General features: G+C 42.3%; 1 protein-coding gene across 1 annotated transcript in view; it reads right to left on the bottom strand.

Moving 5' to 3' along the window:
- Positions 1–12,926, bottom strand: part of BLVRA (biliverdin reductase A) — a 42,238-nt gene extending 29,312 nt beyond the window's left edge. The window contains exons 1-2 of the mRNA XM_046021583.1: positions 12,838–12,926; positions 6,229–6,261 (exon numbers count right to left, since the gene is read on the bottom strand). Of these exons, the coding sequence (XP_045877539.1) occupies positions 6,229–6,240 (12 nt within the window). The 5' untranslated portion in view covers positions 6,241–6,261; positions 12,838–12,926. The remainder of the gene's footprint in view (positions 1–6,228; positions 6,262–12,837) is intronic.
- Between the last annotated feature and the right edge of the window lie 6,141 nt (positions 12,927–19,067).

The following is a 19,067-nucleotide window of genomic DNA, read 5'->3' on the forward strand; positions in this document are numbered from 1 at the left end:
TGGTTTCACGTACTTGTGGAGCATAAGGAATAACATGGAGGACATTAGGAGAAGGAAAGGAAAAGTGAAGTGGGGGAAATGGGAGAGGGAGACGAACCATGAGAGACTGTGGACTCTGAGAAACAAACTGAGGGTTTTGGAGGGGAGAGGCGTGGGGAGTTAGGTGAGCCTGGTGGTGGGTATTAAGGCGGGCATATATTGCATGGAGCACTGGGTGTGGTGCATAAACAATGAATCTTAGAACACTGAAAAAATAAAATTAAATTAAAAATAAAAACAAATTAAATATAGAACAAATAAACTAAAAATAAAATAAATTAAATAAACTAATAAAATAATTTTGGAGTAACTTCGGGGGTAAGGACATGAGTACGAGTGATGTACCACCACTCTGGGAGGGGAGAAGGAGTTTCCAAATAGTCAGGAAGAATAAGAAATATTTGTGGTATATGTTTAGATTCTCTCTGACAGGATACCCAATAAAATAGTTAGCTCTGTTTGCCTGGGAGCACGAGAATCAGAGTAGCTGGGAGGGAAGAGGACCTTTCAGGGTAAATCTTTATTTTTTTCCCCTAAATTCTTTAAAATTTTGAATCATGTGGATATATTAGTTATCCAAAATAAAAACACTTAAAATAGATACATATATGTAAGGGATGCTCCAAGCAGATTAGAACTCTACAGCTTATGGACCCCTTGCTTACTTCCATCTCCCTACCTGAAGGTCTCTCTATGGTGCCCAGAATCTTCTGCTGCCCCACCCTGGGGACCTCCTGCCCCTGCCACTGACCCAATCATTTGACTCATCACACCTCCAGGCTACAACTGCTGCTTCCACTGACACTTTCTGGTCCAGCCGTAATCCGGTTTCCACTGCCACAACTCTCTGCTTCATCACAGACCATCTTTTCATTGATAAATTCAAGGTCTTTTTCTCAGTTGCACTCCCCTGGACCTCAGACATATTTAAAACTTAATTGAACTTTCCCTCCTTTCTTGGCTTCTCTCACCTTGTACTGAGGTTTTCTTTTTTTTTTTTTTTAATTAAAAGATTTTATTTATTTATTTGACAGAGAGAGAGGGGGAAGCAGGCTCCCCGCTGAGAAGAAAGCCCTGTGCGGGGCTCGATTCCAGGACCCTGAGATCATGACCTGAGCCGACAGAGGTTTAACCCACTGAGCCACCCCAGGCGCCCAAGGTTTTCTTTTCACATTTCACCACTTTCCTTCTTCACCCTGCCCTCTGGATGTGCATACTTCCCAGGGCTCAATCCTCGTCCCTCTGTTTTTTCCTCTTCCCCATATCCCTGGATTTCAGGCAGGGACAGGTGATGCCTTCATTCCTAAGGTTTCCATGACCACCTTTATGCTGAGGACTCAAATCCCCAGCTGTGAGCATCCTTTCCTCCAAGCTCCAGCCTATGAAGAAATGCCAGCCAGTCATTTCCAATTTCCACCTGGCCATCTCATTGTGACTTGGATCACAATCTTCTGTGCCAGGTGCCAACCATCCACTCCACCTGGCTGGCTCTGCTTTGCTCTTCTGGGCAAAGGCCAGTGGCTCCACAAATTCCCTAAGGGACCCAGCTTGAAAGGCTCAAAGTCCTTGGAGTCGTTCATGTATTCAACAAACTTCCTCTGAGATCAAAGGGCTAGCTGAGGCTGAAAATCCCTCTGCACCCTTCTACTCCAGCTAGCCTCTGAGCCACAGCAAGTCTCCCCGGAAATTGTCTGGCATGTGATTTCCTTCCTCTGCATTTTTACTAGTCTGTCTAAGCTCTGGATTGCATTACAAGACTACTGAACAGTTTCTGAACCATTTGATCACTTGACTAAATGATGACCGCCATTTGGTGAGAACAAACAACGTATGAGGCATCACACCAGGCGCTGCAGGTATGCTAAGATAAATAAGACACACAGAGAGCGATATTAGATGTCAGAGAATGGCAGGTAACAAAAAAAGAGATAAAGAGCAATGGGAATTAATGAGAAGGAGGTATCACTTCCAGAAAGAAAGCCCTGAGAAACTTTTCATGTCGCAGAAATGGCCTATGAACTGCACGGACAACATTAGCTGAACTGGGTGGCTCAGTTGGTTAAGCCACTGCCTTTGGCTCAGGTCATGACCCTGGAGTCTCAGGATCAAGTCCCGCTTCAGGCTCCCAGTTCTGCAAGGAGTCTGCTTCTCCCTCTGACCTTCTCCCCTTTCATGCTCTCTCTCACCCTCTCTCTCTCTCAAATAAATAAAATCTTAAAAAAAAAAAAAGATTAGCTGAACATGCAAAAGAAGACAGGCATTCACAGAGTCAGACATCAGAGCTTGTACGACCATTCTGCCCCCAATACCCCGTGACTTGAGCAAGCTACTTAACCCTCATTCCCTTCATCTACAAAACAGAGGTTATAATAGCATCTTGCTCATAGGTGTCTCGTGAGGTTTAAATTATGCACAGCATGGGGTACTGTGCAGCAGATTAACTGTTTTATCTTGAAAATGTAGTCCTGAATGGAAAAAATAAGAAAGAGAACAGGCTATAAACCGTGACACAGTAATACAATTAGTGAAATTAAAAGTATACTACACAGTGGTTGCCAGGGGCTCGCGGTGAGGAGCAACAAAAGGAGTATTTCGGAGTGAGGGTCTAAATCCTGATTGTGGTAATGGCTTTGCAAACTGATGCATGTGCTTTAATTCACACAACTTGTGCACCAAAAAAACCAAAACAAAACGAAAAACCATTTTACGAAATGTAAATGTAAAGGGTATTTGAACAAAAACAGTAACATGTATTTTCATGAATACACAGAAACAAAAAGGTAATCATCTAATCCAACAGCACAAGAGAATAGCTGTCTTTGGAAAGGGGAGCACAAGGATAAAGACCACAAGGAATGAGAAAATAAATACAAGAGAGGAGCCCTGCACACACCAGCAAGGACCACACGTCACAAACCGGTGCTGAGGAGTACCTTCTATGCTTGAGGTGTCCTCCTCTGCCCCCCAAGAGGGAGAGAGAATGACCTAGAGGAGGGCAAGGAAAGGAAAGAGTAAGTACTGGAAGTGAGGAAGGGACAAGGAGGCAGAAAGTCAAGCAAGAAAAAGACAGATTTGGAAGGTATTATGGTCTCACTTACCAGCAAATCCCATGAGTACAAGTACCGTATCTATAATTTTTTTTTACCATTAAAGCCATCAAGCCAAGTCTAAAGTCTGGTACAGTGTACTGTTACACTTCCACTTTAGTGACTAAATCAAGAAAACAGGATTTACAGCATGGAGCGTGGGAAAGGAGGGAGGAGGATGTCAAGCTGCCAGACCACACACAGGGGACTGCCATTCCTGAGAAGCCTATTTGGGGCAGCCGAAAAACAGCAGGTCTGCTTGTTTTGGGAAGAGTTGGAGCAACCTGGAGAACCTCTCAGTGGAGACGAGTAATCCACGCTCCTCGTGTGCAGATCTGGAGCTGGGAAGTAGGATAAGGTCGAACAAATCCACTGGGGACTTTCCTAAGCATACGTCTAACAAAGACTGTGGAATCAGATAAGCAGCCCGGGACGATGGGCAGGAGGAGGAGTATCCTGGGAAACACAAAGTTTTCAAAAGCAGGCAGACCACAAGCCTAAGTGTCTGAGAAGTGAGCAGAGAGCTAGGCAGAAACCCTGGGACAACACGGGAACTACTTGAAGAACATGGCCAACAGGGTCAAATGCTTCAAAAAGGAACTTTCCACCAAATCTGGCAATAGGGATGCTGCTGGTGACCCTTCATTGCAAAGCTTTGGTGGAACAGTGAGAACCAAGTCAGACTGCAGTGAAGCTGACATAAAGGCAAGTGAGAAAGTGGACACAGACACTGAACGATAGGCTTTAAGGCAGAAGAGGAGTGGGGACGGTTAAAGGGGAACCCAAAGCCTAGGAATGTTTTCAAAGGTCGAGAGGAAAAAGCCATCCAAGAAGGAAGGGTCAAAGTGACAGGAAAGAAGGGTAACTGATGACTGGGGGGACTGTTACCAGGCCAGGCTGTATAAGCTTACTATCAATGCGAAGTTTCTAATTTTTCTTCAGAACTCCCAAGACCAGGAGAATTTGAGTGAGTCACAAGGCCCTTCACATAAGGGGTCAGAGGCACCAGAAAGTGCTTAAAAGAAGTCAGCCCTAAAGTGGGGAAGGCCAGTAGGCTAGTAGGATCAGTCAGCAGGAGGCTTACTTTGGACTTTTACCATTTTGTGGCTTTCAAGCTTTGTACTATGTATGTATATTGACATTATTACAAAAATAATTTTTAAAAAATTATCATTTAAGATGCACTTCAGTAAGAAAGACACCTGACTGCAGTAGGTTGAGAATGACTTGGAGAGAGGAAGAAATGGAGAAATTACCTACGGACATCTCTTTCAAGAAGAGAAAAACAGGATTATAGTAGCTTGACAAAATGTCACTTGTGGTTTTTTCTGAAGAAAGTAAGAACTAAAGTATTTTGAGGGGAGTCTGCATGGCTCAGTTGGTTAAGCAACAGACTCTTGGTTTTAGCTCAGGTCAGGATCTCAGGGTCCTGGGATCAAGCCCCACGTCGGGCTCTGCGCTCAGTGGGGAGTCTGCTCGAGAATTCTCCCTCTCCTTCTTCCCCCACCTGTGCTCTCTCTCTATAAATAAATAAATAAATCTTTAAAAAAGAAAATAAAGCATTTGGAAATATGAGTCAGAATGAGTCAGCAGAAATGAGGCTAACAATGCAGGTGGTAAAAGAGATAATTAGGGAGGCAGTGTGAGGTCTGGAGAGGCAACAGAATTTGCCATTCAGAGTATGGACAGGGGTTTCTGGGGACACTGGATACGACAGGTCCACTCCCCTTTCTTCTTCCTCTAACTAGCCCAGGCATGGGGGTAAGCTGCTTCAGGGGGGGCCTGGTTAGTCTAAGCCAACTGGCAAAATTTTAGCTCCTCTAACCCAGTAACTAGTCCAGGAGTGGGCATGTGACATAATTCTTGCCACTAAGACCTAAGGAGGCTTTAGGTGTTACTTTACAAAACAGAGGTCCCTGCTTATCTGGGAGAGCAGCAGGAAGCTGTCTCCTTCTCCTGCTCAAAGTGAATGAGGAAGCATGTAGCCTCAACTGCGGCTGGCAGCCATCTATAGCCATCAGGGGCACTGTCTCCAGGGGAAAGCTAACCTTTGGATGAAGAGCAGAGAGATGACATGATCCTGGATCATGAGGATCGCCGAGCCAGTGGATCAGCCAGCCCTGAAGCCTATGAACTGCATGGACAACAGCTGGTTGTCCTCCATTTGGACTTTCCAGATGAAAAACACATGAAGTTGGGTTTTCCAACACTCACAGCCTGGAGCTCTCTCACTGATAAACATCCCTTTCACTGTGATTAAGGGGAGTAAGACGAATGGGAAGGCAGGAATTGAGAGAGATGATGTCTGATGGTTCTCATTTTTCTCTGTAAAGTAGGAAGTGGTCCAGGTACTAAGAGTGAGGAGGGAGCGGGGAGGAATGAGAAGACGGGAGCTGGTCATTCAGGCAATGGGAAAGGGGACCGCCTGCAGCTCCGCGGAGGCCAGGGGGCTGTTCTGAGCATCCCATGAGGGTATGGACACATTTGCCAGCTGCCAACAGCACAAAGCTGTGCCACTCACCCAAGACCACTGTCCTGGGTTTGGCACATGGATCAACGGGAGAGGAGGAAAAGCAGTTGGAGACATCGGACCAAGGGTGACCCTCTCCTCTTGGACAGAAGTAAAGGCAGGAAGGAGCTGATCAGTCAGGAAAAAACAAAAGGGCAAAGTAACTAGAAATCTCAACAGATCAAAGAACAGGGATGGTACAACTGAGAGCCCCTAGGAGACAATGCAGAGAAATGTCGTAGTAAGCAGAGGTTAAATGTCCCCAGAATAACACAAAGTAAGGCTCTAGGCCCAGCACCCCCACACCCTGCAGCCCACTCCAGCCCCAGCCCTTCCGCGTTATTTCAGCTTGAAGTGCAATCAGTAAATTCCAATCTAACTGAAGCCGGTCAGACACAGATAAGAACGCAGAAGGGCCCAATTTTTCCGTATCGCCCAGAGCCATGTGTACATCGGCAGGCGGGAAGGGAAACATTTTCAAGTTTGTGCCAATGTTTTTGAAAGTTCTGTAGGGAGAGAAAAAACTCAGTGAAGGAAGAATGAGGAACACTGCAAGAAAAGCATTCCTTAAAGTGGTCCTTTGAAAGCACTCACCTCTGCATTCATCTTGTTCTCCTACTTCCGTGGCTGTGAAGACAAAAGCAGAGGTTAGGACTCTGATGACACCTGCCGCAGACTCCATGCAGACACTCCCCTTTGCCATCCCACTTTCTCCCACACTCTTATTTTTTTTAAGATTTCATTTATTTTAGAGAGAAAAAGGGTGCACGAGTGAGAGGGGGACGGGGGAAAAGAGGGAGAGAGAGAGAATCTTGCAGACTCACTACTGAGTGCAAAGCCTACCACAGAGCTTGATCCCTGCCAAAATGAAGAGCTGGACGCTTAACCAACGGAGCCACTCGGGCGCCCATCTCCCACACTACCTATAATCCCACCTATTATCCCCAAATGCCTCCACCACGTTTACCCCCAGTAATGGTACCCGGGCCAGTGCCTGATTCTGAGGCTGGTGGAGGCTGGGATGTCATATGCCAATGATGTTTCTAAAGAAGGACATTTCCAACCCGAAGGTCCATCCCCTATACTGGAAGAGTGACTGTAACTACAATGCCCACGTGCACTTAAAAGAACGGTGCTTGTCCCAAAGTTGGTGCTTGGAAGGGATAGCTTTGGAGCTGCCTTTTTTTTTTTTTTAACATGAGGCTCAAACTCATGACCTCTTGAGTTCAAGAGCTGAGATCAAGAGTCGAATGCTTAACCGACTGAGCCACCCAGGAGCCCCAGATCTGCCTTTCTTGTATGGAGACAAGCAAGGCAGTAGGAAAAACATCTTTTTCTTCCTCCTAGCTTGACTTTCCAGAGGACTTAAATGTATTATGTTAAAAGAACAGTTTAACAGGCTACTCTGAACCCACAGCATGAAGGAGGAGGAAAGATCCTTCTCCTAGGCGCATAGGAGAAACACAAGAACTGAGAGTAGAACCGGGAGGCCTATAAAAATTAGCCTTCTCATTCATTTGTCAGAGCTGTTAGAACTGCCCCTTTATTTCAACTAAGACTCCGGCAGCAATGGCAGGGTGACTGCCTGACTAGAGGTGACAGAGAGAGAACTAAAGCTTCTCCAGCCCCTCCACTGGAGAGGGATGTCTAGGAAGCCCACGCAAAGGATGCCCAGAACTGGAGGGGAGGGAGGAGGGCCCTCTAAGTCCTCTGGGAAGGGAAGGCAGTGGTGGCCTCAGTTCTTGGACCCATCCTTGCATTTGATCTTATTCTGCTTCAAAATATAGAAAGGGCTGGACATCCTGATGATAACCACGAATGAGAACAACAAAATAAAGAACACCCATTATTAAAAATGACAAACACAAACAAAAAAAGAAATTGACTCCTGACAACCCTAGGAATATTTGGGATGGTCACTTGGGCTGTGTGTTGAAAATAACCCATTTTCAGTAATTCCCTTCCCTTCCCTCTTCTCATTCCTCCTTTGTGCTTTGAGATTGGGTCTCATGACCTAACCTAACCAGCACACATGCTGTCTTTCTTTTAATAACCCAGAGCCTTTTCATGATTCCTGAAAAACATGAAAAAGGGAACCTGTAGAAGACAAACCTAAAAAGGAGGGAGTAACAAAGCACGTAAGCTTTCGTCTCAGATCTCAGGAAGTCAGGATGCGTGTGATCTCTTCCTACGCATAACATATCTCGGAAGGACAATGAAGACATTAATAGCAAAGTCAGGGGGAAAAGGCAGAACTAGACAAGGATGTGTGTTAAGCAGCAGCCTGGACCACAGGGTGTCCCCCAAAGAACACCCCCCTGGTTGCTCTCTCCTACAGATGCCCTACCCAAAACTCTGTAGTGTTTTACTCATATTTTTAAGAACTTTAAGCTTCCCTTAGAGCTTACATGTGGGTAGTAAAGTCAGGTAACAAAATGCACAAATACAAGGAGGATAATAACAGCTGTGAGCCTACTTGTATCAACTACTTGATATTAACACTAACCCACAGACCCTCCGCAAAAAAGCTAACACCACTTTACAGATGAGGTCCCTGAGGTTCACCGTGGGTAAAAGCATTTCGTCTCCCAGGCTCAGCACTGCAGCACTGCACTGTAATTTTCAGACTTTCTGGTTCTAGAGCCAAACCCCAGAGTACACCAGAGACCTCTACAGATCCTGTCTTACACTCCCTCAGACAGCGACCATGACAAACAGGAGAACTGGTGTTGGTCCTGCTAAGGGAGCATGTCCAAACAGCTTCCTCATCTGTAGGCTGAACGACTGGACTTCATCCCTAAGGTCTGTTTCAGCTCTAAAATGTTCTCCAATTTCCACAAAAGGGAATTCAGGAGACTCTTAGAACAAGAATAACGCTCAACCTCATTTATGATCGCAGAATGCAAATTATTATTTCGCAAAGACGCTCCCATCAGATGGCCAGAGATCAAAATGTTTGCCACGGTGCGGTGGTGGTGAAAGGGTGGGGAAGAACACGTTCTCTGACATGATTGGGGGCCTACAGATGGGGATCGGCTCTGTAAGAGGGCAGTCTGCAACATCTACGACAATTCCAAATGCACACAACCCCCGAGCTAGCAATTCTGCTGCTTCCAATGTATCTCCAGCCCACATCACATTCAAGAGAAATCATTAAATTGCCCTGAGTCCTTTGTCCTTGTAGAAACATTGCTACTTGCCTTTCCTTTCAAATGAGAACTTCCAGGAAAGTTTTCCTATCAAAAATGTCTACAAAACACTGTTTATAAATTCCTTCCCCACAGACTCTGGGAAAGCGAAACCAAAGAAGACATAGAATGATTTGGAGAAATGCGCATGTGTGAGACAGAAGCTCACTGAGAAATCCTATCTCATAATCATCATATGAGCTCTCTGATATGAGGAATTTGAGAGGTAGGGCGGGGGGGGGGGGGTTGTGGGGGTAGGGAAGGGAAAAATGAAACAAGATGGGATCAGGAGGGAAACCAACCATAAGAGACACACAAAACAAACTTAATCTCACAAAACAAACTGAGGGTTGCTGGGGGGTGGGGGGTAGGGATGGGGTGGCTGGGTGATGGACATTGGGGAGGGTATGTGCTATGGTGAGAGCTGTGAAATTTGTAAGACTGATGATTCACAGACCTGTTTCCCTGGGGTAAATAATACATTATATGTTAATAAAAATAATTTTTAAAAAGTAGATTAAAAAAAAAGAAATCCTATCTCATTAGGTATCAGTAGTCTACTACCTAGGATGAATTACTCTCATGTATAAAGCATGTTCAACTGAGGTATCCTGGCCAGATCCTTCAACTGAGGTATCCTTCCCATGCTCCCTCCCCTCCAGCTTTCAATTTCCCCTATAATAAGATGGCACCGCCAAGAGGTACAACCCCCAGCCAGGAGAAATCTGGCTCTGCCTTTCTACACTCTCCTGCTCATCACACAGTTCTCCTCCCCCACTGTCCTGCCAAGACTAATTAAAGTTTGAAAAGAACCCAGGGAGAATTTTATTCTATATTTTAATATATTCTTAAATATCTAAGACCTAATCCTATAGCAAGAAATTTAGGTTTGTTTGTTTCAAGGGTTTACTATTTAAATGGTCAAACACTAAAAGCCTTTACGTTTCTGTTGATATTATGTTTAGAAACATTTATAGACACACTTTTATTTTTTAGATTTTTAACCTTTTTATTTTTGTACTTTAATCCATCTAAGTTGTATTTTGGTGTATGGAATGAGATAAGACTCCATCTGTATTTTTCCCTTTTCCTCAAATAATTGAGTTTTTCCTAAATCATTAATGGACTATTTCATCATTTCCCCCATGACTCGTACATAAGAGCTTATGAATACGGTTTTTCTTTTTTTTTTTTTTTCACTTTTTCTGCTGTGTCATTGACCTTTAGTCCCATGCTTATAATACATTGTTTATATGACTATGGCTTAACAATATGTTTTTGTTTTCCAGTAGCTCAAGTTCTCTCGTTAACTTGTGCAGTATTCTTATCTATTCTTGCTTGCTCGGGCTTCCAGATTAATTTTAGAACATCTTTGTCAAGTTAAAAAACAAAACAAAACAGTTCCACTGGGACTGTGCCTATAACTGCATCAAATTGTAAATTAAATTAATGTGAATTCATCGGTCTTCCCATCCAGAAATATATGGTATGTCTGTCTAGGATCAAGTACTTGAAAAAAACAAACAGAAGAATCTTGAGTGAGTTCCTCAATTACCACATAATGACAAATGATAGTTCAGGCTGCAGTGGTTCACTAGACAGCTAAAGAAAAAGAACCAACACTTTTGCATAAAAACCCTGCTTAAAGCGATTTAAGTAGGTTTCTCCTTTCCCCACATCTACTGCAGCAGGTCTACTAACCATTGCTGGAGTTTGAGCTTTGACCCCCAAATGTGATGCACTAAGGTCCCTTCAGACAAGCTATCATTCTGGGAGATAACGGCCTGTCCGTGACTCAAGAACCCAGAATCCTATACCTGGCATAGGCACCCACCACCAAACTGACCAAGTCCAAGGTACATGCGTTGGTTTTTGCACCACAAAAGAAAAAAGGGGGGGGCGCAGATGAATTTAGACATACTTAGATGACCCCTAGGCTCCTTTTTGGTGCTGACACGCTCTAATTCTAACCCACTTTACTTCTCCTTTTTTGTTCTCCTTTGGTTTAGCTTTCTCAGTGTTTGTCTTGGTTCACTGGAGGTTATTAACTTCTTTTCTGGTTCTCTCAGGGGCACCGACATAGGGAAAGTGGGACAAGGCTCGATTTGTCAGAGGCAGGGAAGCAGCTGCCACTGAAGCTAAAACACACAAAAGGGCTGAAGAGGGAAAGCTTTCCAGGACACTCTGTCCAAACCTAAGCCATTCTCTTCCCCTCCCGACCTTCTTGCCACTCCTACTTGCTCTGTTCCTCCTGTTCCTCCTTATCAGCATTTTGAAACCTCCCTTTTCTTTAAAGTACCACTTTTCAACACTGTAGTCATGATGACTGATATAGATTATTTGTGGTGTTTTAAGATTTTATTTTTAAGTCATCTTTACACCCAACATGGAGCTTGGGCTCACAATCCCAAGATCAAGAGTCACATGCTCCACTGACCGGGCCAGCGAGGAGCCCTTATTTGTGGTTTTCTATGATCCGCAATTCTGTTTTCTATTGGAATTGATGATAAAGCACTAATTATTGGGGGGAAAAAAGTGATCTTGATGTTGATAGATATGATAGGAAAAAATGAGATAACAGGAGTAAAAAATATTCTTATTAAGGAACAAACCTCTAGTGTACTCAAATTTATAAGGGTATGTTTCTGGGTTTTTTTTAAAGCAACTTAATCAAATAATTGCAAACACTGTGCAACTCAGTTTCAAAACTGGGTTGAGATCAGAACATTCTGGGGGCCCGTAGGTGTTGTTACACATTGATCTCCCAGAAAGATGGAAACCTTGGTTCCCTGTTACTGAAAGACCAGTTCTTCCTGCTGGAGAGCTACAGGAACCCGTGAACTCCACAGCATGACTGACAAGTGGGGGAGGGGAACTGAACACAAACCTTCCACACAGGCAGAACGTGTAGGAATAACTTTTGTTTCTAACATGTTAAAAGCTCTTACAAACAGAAAAAAGCGATGGTTGCCAGAGCGGTGATGGGGAGAAGTTTCTAGCATGCCTTAACTTCCAGATGACCAAACTATGTAACTAACCAAGTTTACCTTCCTAGAAACAAATATGAGACCCAGCCAGAAACCTTGCACTGTCCTATAAGATAGACACGAGACAGATATGGTTATGGATGCTAGTTAATTAAATATAGAACATTTCCACTATCACAGAAAGTTCTTTCGGACAGCACTGACACACTTACTCTTTTTTGCGCCCAGACTTTTCTTCTGTTCTTACATTGTCTCCGTTCCCAATATCTAGACGTATATGCATATGTATATATATATGTCTTTCTAACTATTCTACACGATTTTGTTGTGAACTTCCTTAATTTTTTCGTCGAACAATTCACGGTTATCAGTACCTGGAAAGACCTTTGTATATATTTAACCCTGCTGTTGCTGGGAGCTCAGCCTTAGTTTTTTAGAGCGTCCTTAATTCATGTAACCCTCACAAGGGTCTATGAAATACCCGTATTTTCCAGCTTCCCAAGAGGAAAGCGCGGCCAGGAGAGGTTCAGGGTCTTGGGCAGGATTCGTACTCGAGGAGCAGAACCCCGGCCACGCACGTGTCGCGTGGACCGAGCTGTCAGCCCACGTTCGCGCTACCGCGACAGAACCACAGGCTCAGCCCCGGCCCTTTAGTCTACGCCGTGCACGTACACAGCTCCGGCCGACTTATGTCTACATTACAACTGAAACCATAAATACTTTTAAAATAAAATAGATTTAATTTTTTGAACAGTCTGCTTTTTGGTTATTTGAGGAAGCCCCTTCCCGGGAGGGCTCGCCGCGATGCCCAGCCAGCCAAGCCTCGGGGCGGCCTGCTCCCCTCCGGGCCCAGTGGAGCTGGAGAGGAGGCGCCCAGGAGGCGCCTGGGGGTTTGGGCCTTGGGCCTTGGGCCCGAGACCGCAGGGCGGGGCCCGATCTCCCGCTGGCCAAGTTTTCCAAGCTCCAGCTCAAGGGTTTTCTTAAAAGCTGCCCGCGACCCCCATTCCCCCATCCGCCGTGCGCCTTACCTGCCGCTGGGCACGACGCTTGGCTCCCCGCGCAGGCTCCGAGCTGCCGCCGGCCCGGCCCCTGAGGCAGGCGCGCGCTCCGATTGGCCGAGGCGCGCGAGGCCGGAAGACTCGCAGGCGGGCGGGGAGAGCGCAGGTGGGGGGCGGGGGGCGAGCAGAGCGCAGGTCGGGGTGGAGAGGGGAGAGCTCCGCCCCAGAGCCCAGCGCCGCAGGGCTGGCTGTGAACCGACTTGGCCGCCGAGGGACTCTTCTTGCTCCCGGATAGGGGAAGCAGGAGAAGACGGTAGCCCCTGTTCCAGATCTGTGAGGCCTCCGCGCTGGGGTCGGGGGAGGGGAGGTGCTTGGGTATCCTGTGCTCTGCCCCTATTCTGAACCGCACCCCCAACAGGTGAATCCGCGCCGTCCTTTTTGGGTCCAGATCAAAGAGCAGGCAAAGCATTTTGGTTTTGTTTTTGTTTTTATTTTCTTTTTCTGTCGGTGTGGTAACATACACATAACATGAAATTTACCGTCTTCGTAATTTTAAGTGCACAGTTCAGTGATATCAAGTACACTCACATTGTTGTGCACTGATCACCAGGATCCCTCCACCGTGTTCATTTTGTGAAACCGAAACTCTCCACTCGTTAAACAATAAGTGCCCCTTATCCCCTGGCAAAGTATAGTTTTTGCCTTTATGATTCCATTGCTCTTAAGGACCTCCTATAAGTGGAATCACACAGTATATGTCTTTTAATGACTGACTAATTTCATTTAGAATAATGTCCTCAATGTTCATCCATATCACCATATTGCAGAATTTCCTCCCTTTTTAAAGCTAAACATTTAAGGTTTATCCGTTCATCCATTGATGGACACTTGAATTGCTTCCACGGTTTAGCTGTTGTGAATAATATTGCTATGGAAAGGGGTGTACAAACACCTGAGACCCTACTGTTACCCATGACTATACCACTCGACATTTCCACCAGTAACGCACAAGGGTTCCCATTTCTCCGAGAAAACACTCTTAATACTCATTTTCCCTTTTCTTGATGGTAACCATCCCGATGGGTATGAGGTTGTATCTCACTATTCTTTTAATTTGCAATTCCCTGATAATGTTGGACACCTTTTTGTGAGCATGTTGGCCATTTATATCTCTTTTGGAGAATTTTGAATTCAAGTCATTTTGAATTCAAGTCATTTTGAATCAAGTTTGTTGGTGTTGAGTTCTAGGAGTTCTCTATGTATTCTGGATATTAATCCTTTATTAGATATATGATTTGCAATATTTTGTCCCATTCTGTGAGTTACGTTTTTACCCTGATGATAGTGTCTTCTGATACAAAATATTTTTACATTTTCATGGAGTCGATTTCTCTAATTTTCCTTATGTTACCTTTACCTTTAATGTTATATCAGAAATCATTGCCAAATCTGATATCACAAAACTTCTGTCCAATTTTCTTCTAGAAATCCTTGACCCATTTTGAGTTAATGTGGATATCCCATTTTCTCATCGCCATTTGTTGAACAGACTACCCTTTCCCCATTGAACGGACTTGGCATTTTTGTCAAAAATCATTTGACCATATATGTGAAGGTTTTTTTCTGGGGTTCCTATTTTATTCCACCAGTCGATATATCTGTCTTTGTGCCAGTACCACAGTTTCAATTGCCTATACCTCCTCTCTTATTCTTTTTCAAGATTGTTTGGCAATTCATGGCCGCTTGATATTCTGTGAATTTTAGAATGAGTTTTGTTATTTCCCTAAAAAAAAAAAAGGCATTGGAATTTTTGTGGGGACCGAATTGAATCTGTATATTAGTTTGGGTGGTATTGACACTATAATGGTATTAAGTCTTCTAATACCTGAACATGGGATGCATTTCTATTTATTTTTGTCTTCATTAATTTCTTTTGGTAAGGTTTTATAGTATTCATTGTGCAAGTTTTTCACATCCGTAGTTAAGTTAAAGTCTAAGTATTTTATTCTCTTTAGTGCTATTCTAAAATTACATTATTTTTGTCATTCTTTACAGATTATTCATTGTTAGTGTATCGAAATGCAAGTGATTTTTTTGTGTGTGTTGATTTTATCCTGCTACCTTCCTGAATTCACTTATTAGTTCTCATAGTTTTCTGTAGGATTTTTAAATTTTCATATCATCCATGAACAGAGATAATTTTACTTCTTCTTTTCCAATTTGGATTTTTATTTCTTTTCCTTGTCTAAATGCATTGGCTGCCACTTTGGGCTCTGTGCTGGGTGTGGAACCTGCTTGAGATTCTCTCTCCCTCTGTTTCCCTCTCTCTCTCTCTACAATAAATTTAAAATAATAATAACAAATAAAATATAAATAAATGCACTGGCTAGATCTTCCAGTACTATGTCAAAGAGAAGTGGTGAAAGTAGGCATCTTTGCCTTGTTCCTGATCTTACAGGAAAAGCTTTCAGTCTTTCACCATTGAGTATGATGTTTGCTGTGAATTTTTCATGTCTGGCCTTTATGAAGATGAGGTAGTTTCCTTCTGTTCCTAGTTTTTATCATGAAACTTTTGAATTTTGTCAAATGCTTTTCCTACATCAGCTGAAGTGATCATACAGTTTTTTTCCTTGAATCTCTTAATGTGGTACCTTAAATTTACCAATTTTCATGTTGAACCATCCTACTTAATCATGGTGTATATCCTTTCAGTATGCTGCTGAATTGTTTTCTAGTGTTTGGGTGAGTATTTTTTCGTCAAGGCTAATGGGGATTTTCATCTGTATTTTCCTTTCTTATAGTGTCTATGTGTGGTTTTGGCATCAGGGTAATATAGGCCTCAAAATGACTCAGGAAACATTCCCTCCTCTTCAATTTTTTGAAAAATTTGAGGATTGGTACTAGTCCTCTTTTAATGTTTGGTAGAATTCACAAAGTGAAGCCAGCAAGTCCAAGGTTTTTCTTTCTGTGGGCATTTTTGATTACTGGTTCAATCTTACTAGTTATAGTTAGCTTCAGATTTTCTATTTCTCCATGATTTAGTCTTTTTAGCTTTTGTGTTTCTAAGAATCTGTCCATTTCATCCAGGTTATCCAATTTGTTACTGTACAGTTGTTCTCTTAGTATTCTCTTATAGTCCTTTTTATTTCTGCAGAATAGATAGTAATGTCCCTACTTTCATTTCTGGTTTTCATTATTTGCATCTTTTTTATTTTCTTCCTTAGTTCATCTACCTAAAGGTTTGTCAACCTTGCTGATGTTTTCAAAGAATAAACTTTTGGTATTCATTTTCTCTAATATTTTTCTCTTCTCTCTTTCATTTATTTCTGCTCTAATCTTTTATTATCTTCTTCTTTCTTCTAGCTTTGAGTTTAGTTTGCTGTTCTTTTCTAGTTCCTTAGGTTGTAAAGTTAGGTTGTTGACTTAAAATCTTTCTTTTTTAAATTTTTATATATTATATTATTTATTTATTTATTTGAGAGAGAGACAAAATACACAAGCAGAACAAGCAGGGGAAGTAGGAGGCAGAAGGAAGGGGAGAAGCAGGCTCCCCGCTGAGCAGGAAACCCGATGTGGGGCTCAGTCCCTGGATCCTGGGATCATGACCTAAGCCAAAGCCACACACTTAACCAACTGAGCCACCCAGGCGCCCCTCTTTCTTTTTTTAAATATAAGTGTTTTTAGCTATAAATTTCCACCTTAGTACAATTTTTTATTATGTACCATAAATGTTTTGGTTTTGTTTTCATTAATCTTTAAGTTTTTCTAATTCCCCTTCTATTTTCTTCTTCAATCCATCGGGTATTTAAAACATGCATTGTTGGGGCGCCTGGGTGGCTCAGTGGGTTGGGCCGCTGCCTTCGGCTCGGGTCATGATCTCGGGGTCTTGGGATCGAGTCCCGCATCGGGCTCTCTGCTCCGCGGGGAACCTGCTTCCCTCTCTCTCTCTGCCTGCCTCTTTATCTACTTGTGATCTCTCTGTCAAATAAATAAATAAAATCTTTAAAAAAAAAAATGCATTGTTTAATATCCACAATTTTGTGAATATTCCAGTTTTGTTTTTGTTACTGACTTTTAATTTCATCCCATTGTAGTCAGAGAAAATACTCTGTATGATATCTATCCTTTTAAATATATTGAGACTTAATTTGTGACCTAACATGGTCTGAGAAATTGTCCAATGTGCACCCGAGAAGAATGTGTTATGTTATTGTTGAGTATTCTGTGTATGCTTATTATATCTAGTTGGCTTTTTTTTTTAAGATTTTATTTATTTGATATATAGAGAGAGATCTCAAGTAGATAGAGAGGCAAGTAGAGAGAGAGGAGGAAGCAGGCTCCCTGCTGAGCAGAGAGCCCAATGCGGGACTCGATCCCAGGACCCTGAGATCGTGACCTGAGCCAAAGGCAGAGGCTTAACCCACTGAGCCACCCAGGCAGCCCCTATCTAGTTGGTTTATTGTGTTCTTGAAATTCTCTATTTCATTATTTATATTTTGTCTGGATGTCCTATCCATTATTGTCAGTGGGGTATTAAAGTCTTCAATTATTATTGTAGAATTGTCTGTTTTCCCCTTCAATTCTGTGAGTTTTGGTTCATATATTTTGATGGTTTGTCACTAGGAAATGTTTATAATTATTATATATTCTTGCTGTATTGAAACTTTCATTAATATATAATGTCATCTTTGCCTCTTGTAAACTCTCTTGACTTAAAGTCTCTTTTGTCTGATATTATTACAGCTATCTCTGCTTTCTTTTGATTACTATTTGCATGGAATATATTTTCCCAATCATTTATTTTTGACCTGTTTGTGTCTTTGGATCTCATGTGAGTCTTTATAGAAAGCATGTGTTTTTATCCATTCTTCTAATCTCTGTCTTTTGATTGGAGAGTTTAATCCATTTACATTTCAAGTAATTACTGATATGGAGAGACTTACTTCTGTCACTTGCTATTTGTTTTCTACATGGCCACTAAGTTTTTTTGGTCCCTCATCTCCACTTTCTCAAGTTCCATTCTCATTTCTTTTGTATATATTCCATAGCTATTTTCTTTGTAGTTACCATGGGAATTACATTTAATATCCTAAAATTATAACACTGTAATTTGAGTTAAGCTGTCAGCTTAACTTTGATAACATGCAAAAACTATTCTCCTTTACCGTTCTGTCCCCTTTCCTTTTGGTTGATGTCACAAAATTATTTCTTTATACTTTGTGTGCCCTAAAACATAAACTAATGATTTTTTAAATCCACCAGTACCTTAAATTATCTAGAAAATATAATTTGGACTTAAAAACCAATGTTATTATGGCGGGGATGTTTATTATCACCACTGCAATTCAACATAGTACTAGAAACCCTAGCCTCAGCAATCAGACAACAAAAAGAAATAAAAGGCATCCAAACTGGCAAAGAAGTCAAATTATCACTCTTTGCAGATGTTATGATACTTTATGTGGAAAACACAAAAGACGCCACTCCAAATCTGCTAGAACTTGTACAGGAATTCAGTAAACTGTCAGGATATAAAATCAATGCACAGAAGTCAGTTGCATTTCTATACACCAACAACAAGACAGAAGAAAGAGAAATTAAGGAGTCGATCCCATATATAATTGCAACCAAAACCGTAAGATACCTAGGAATAAACCTAACCAAAGAGGCAAAGATCTGTACTCAGAAAACTATAAAGTACTCATGAAAGAAATTGAGGAAGACAAAAAGAAATGGAAAAAAGTTCCATGCTCATGGATTGGAAGAACAAATATTGTGAAAATGTCTATGTTACCTAAAGCAATTTACACATTTAATGCAATCCCAATCAAAATACCATCCATTTTTTTCAAAGAAATGGAACAAATAATCCTAAAATGTCTATGGAACCAGAAAAGATCCTGAATAGCCAGAGGAATGTTGAAAAAGAAAGCCAAAGTTGATGGCATCACAATTCCAGACTTCAAGCTCTATTACAAAGCTGTCATCATCAAGACAATATGGTACTGGCACAAAAACAGACACACAGATCAATGGAACAGGATACAGAGCCCGGAAATCGACCCTCAACTCTATGGCCAACTAATCTTTGACAAAGCAGGAAAGAATGTCCAGTGAAAAAAAGACAGTCTCTTCAACAAATGGTGTTGGGAAAATTGGACAGTCACATGCAGAAAAATGTAACTGGACCATTTCCTTACACCACACATGAAAATAGACTCAAAATGGATGAACGACCACAATGTGAGGAAGGAATCCAT

This window comes from Meles meles, chromosome 10, assembly GCF_922984935.1.
Source record: "Meles meles chromosome 10, mMelMel3.1 paternal haplotype, whole genome shotgun sequence".
In the NCBI taxonomy this organism is placed as follows: Eukaryota; Metazoa; Chordata; class Mammalia; order Carnivora; family Mustelidae; genus Meles; species Meles meles.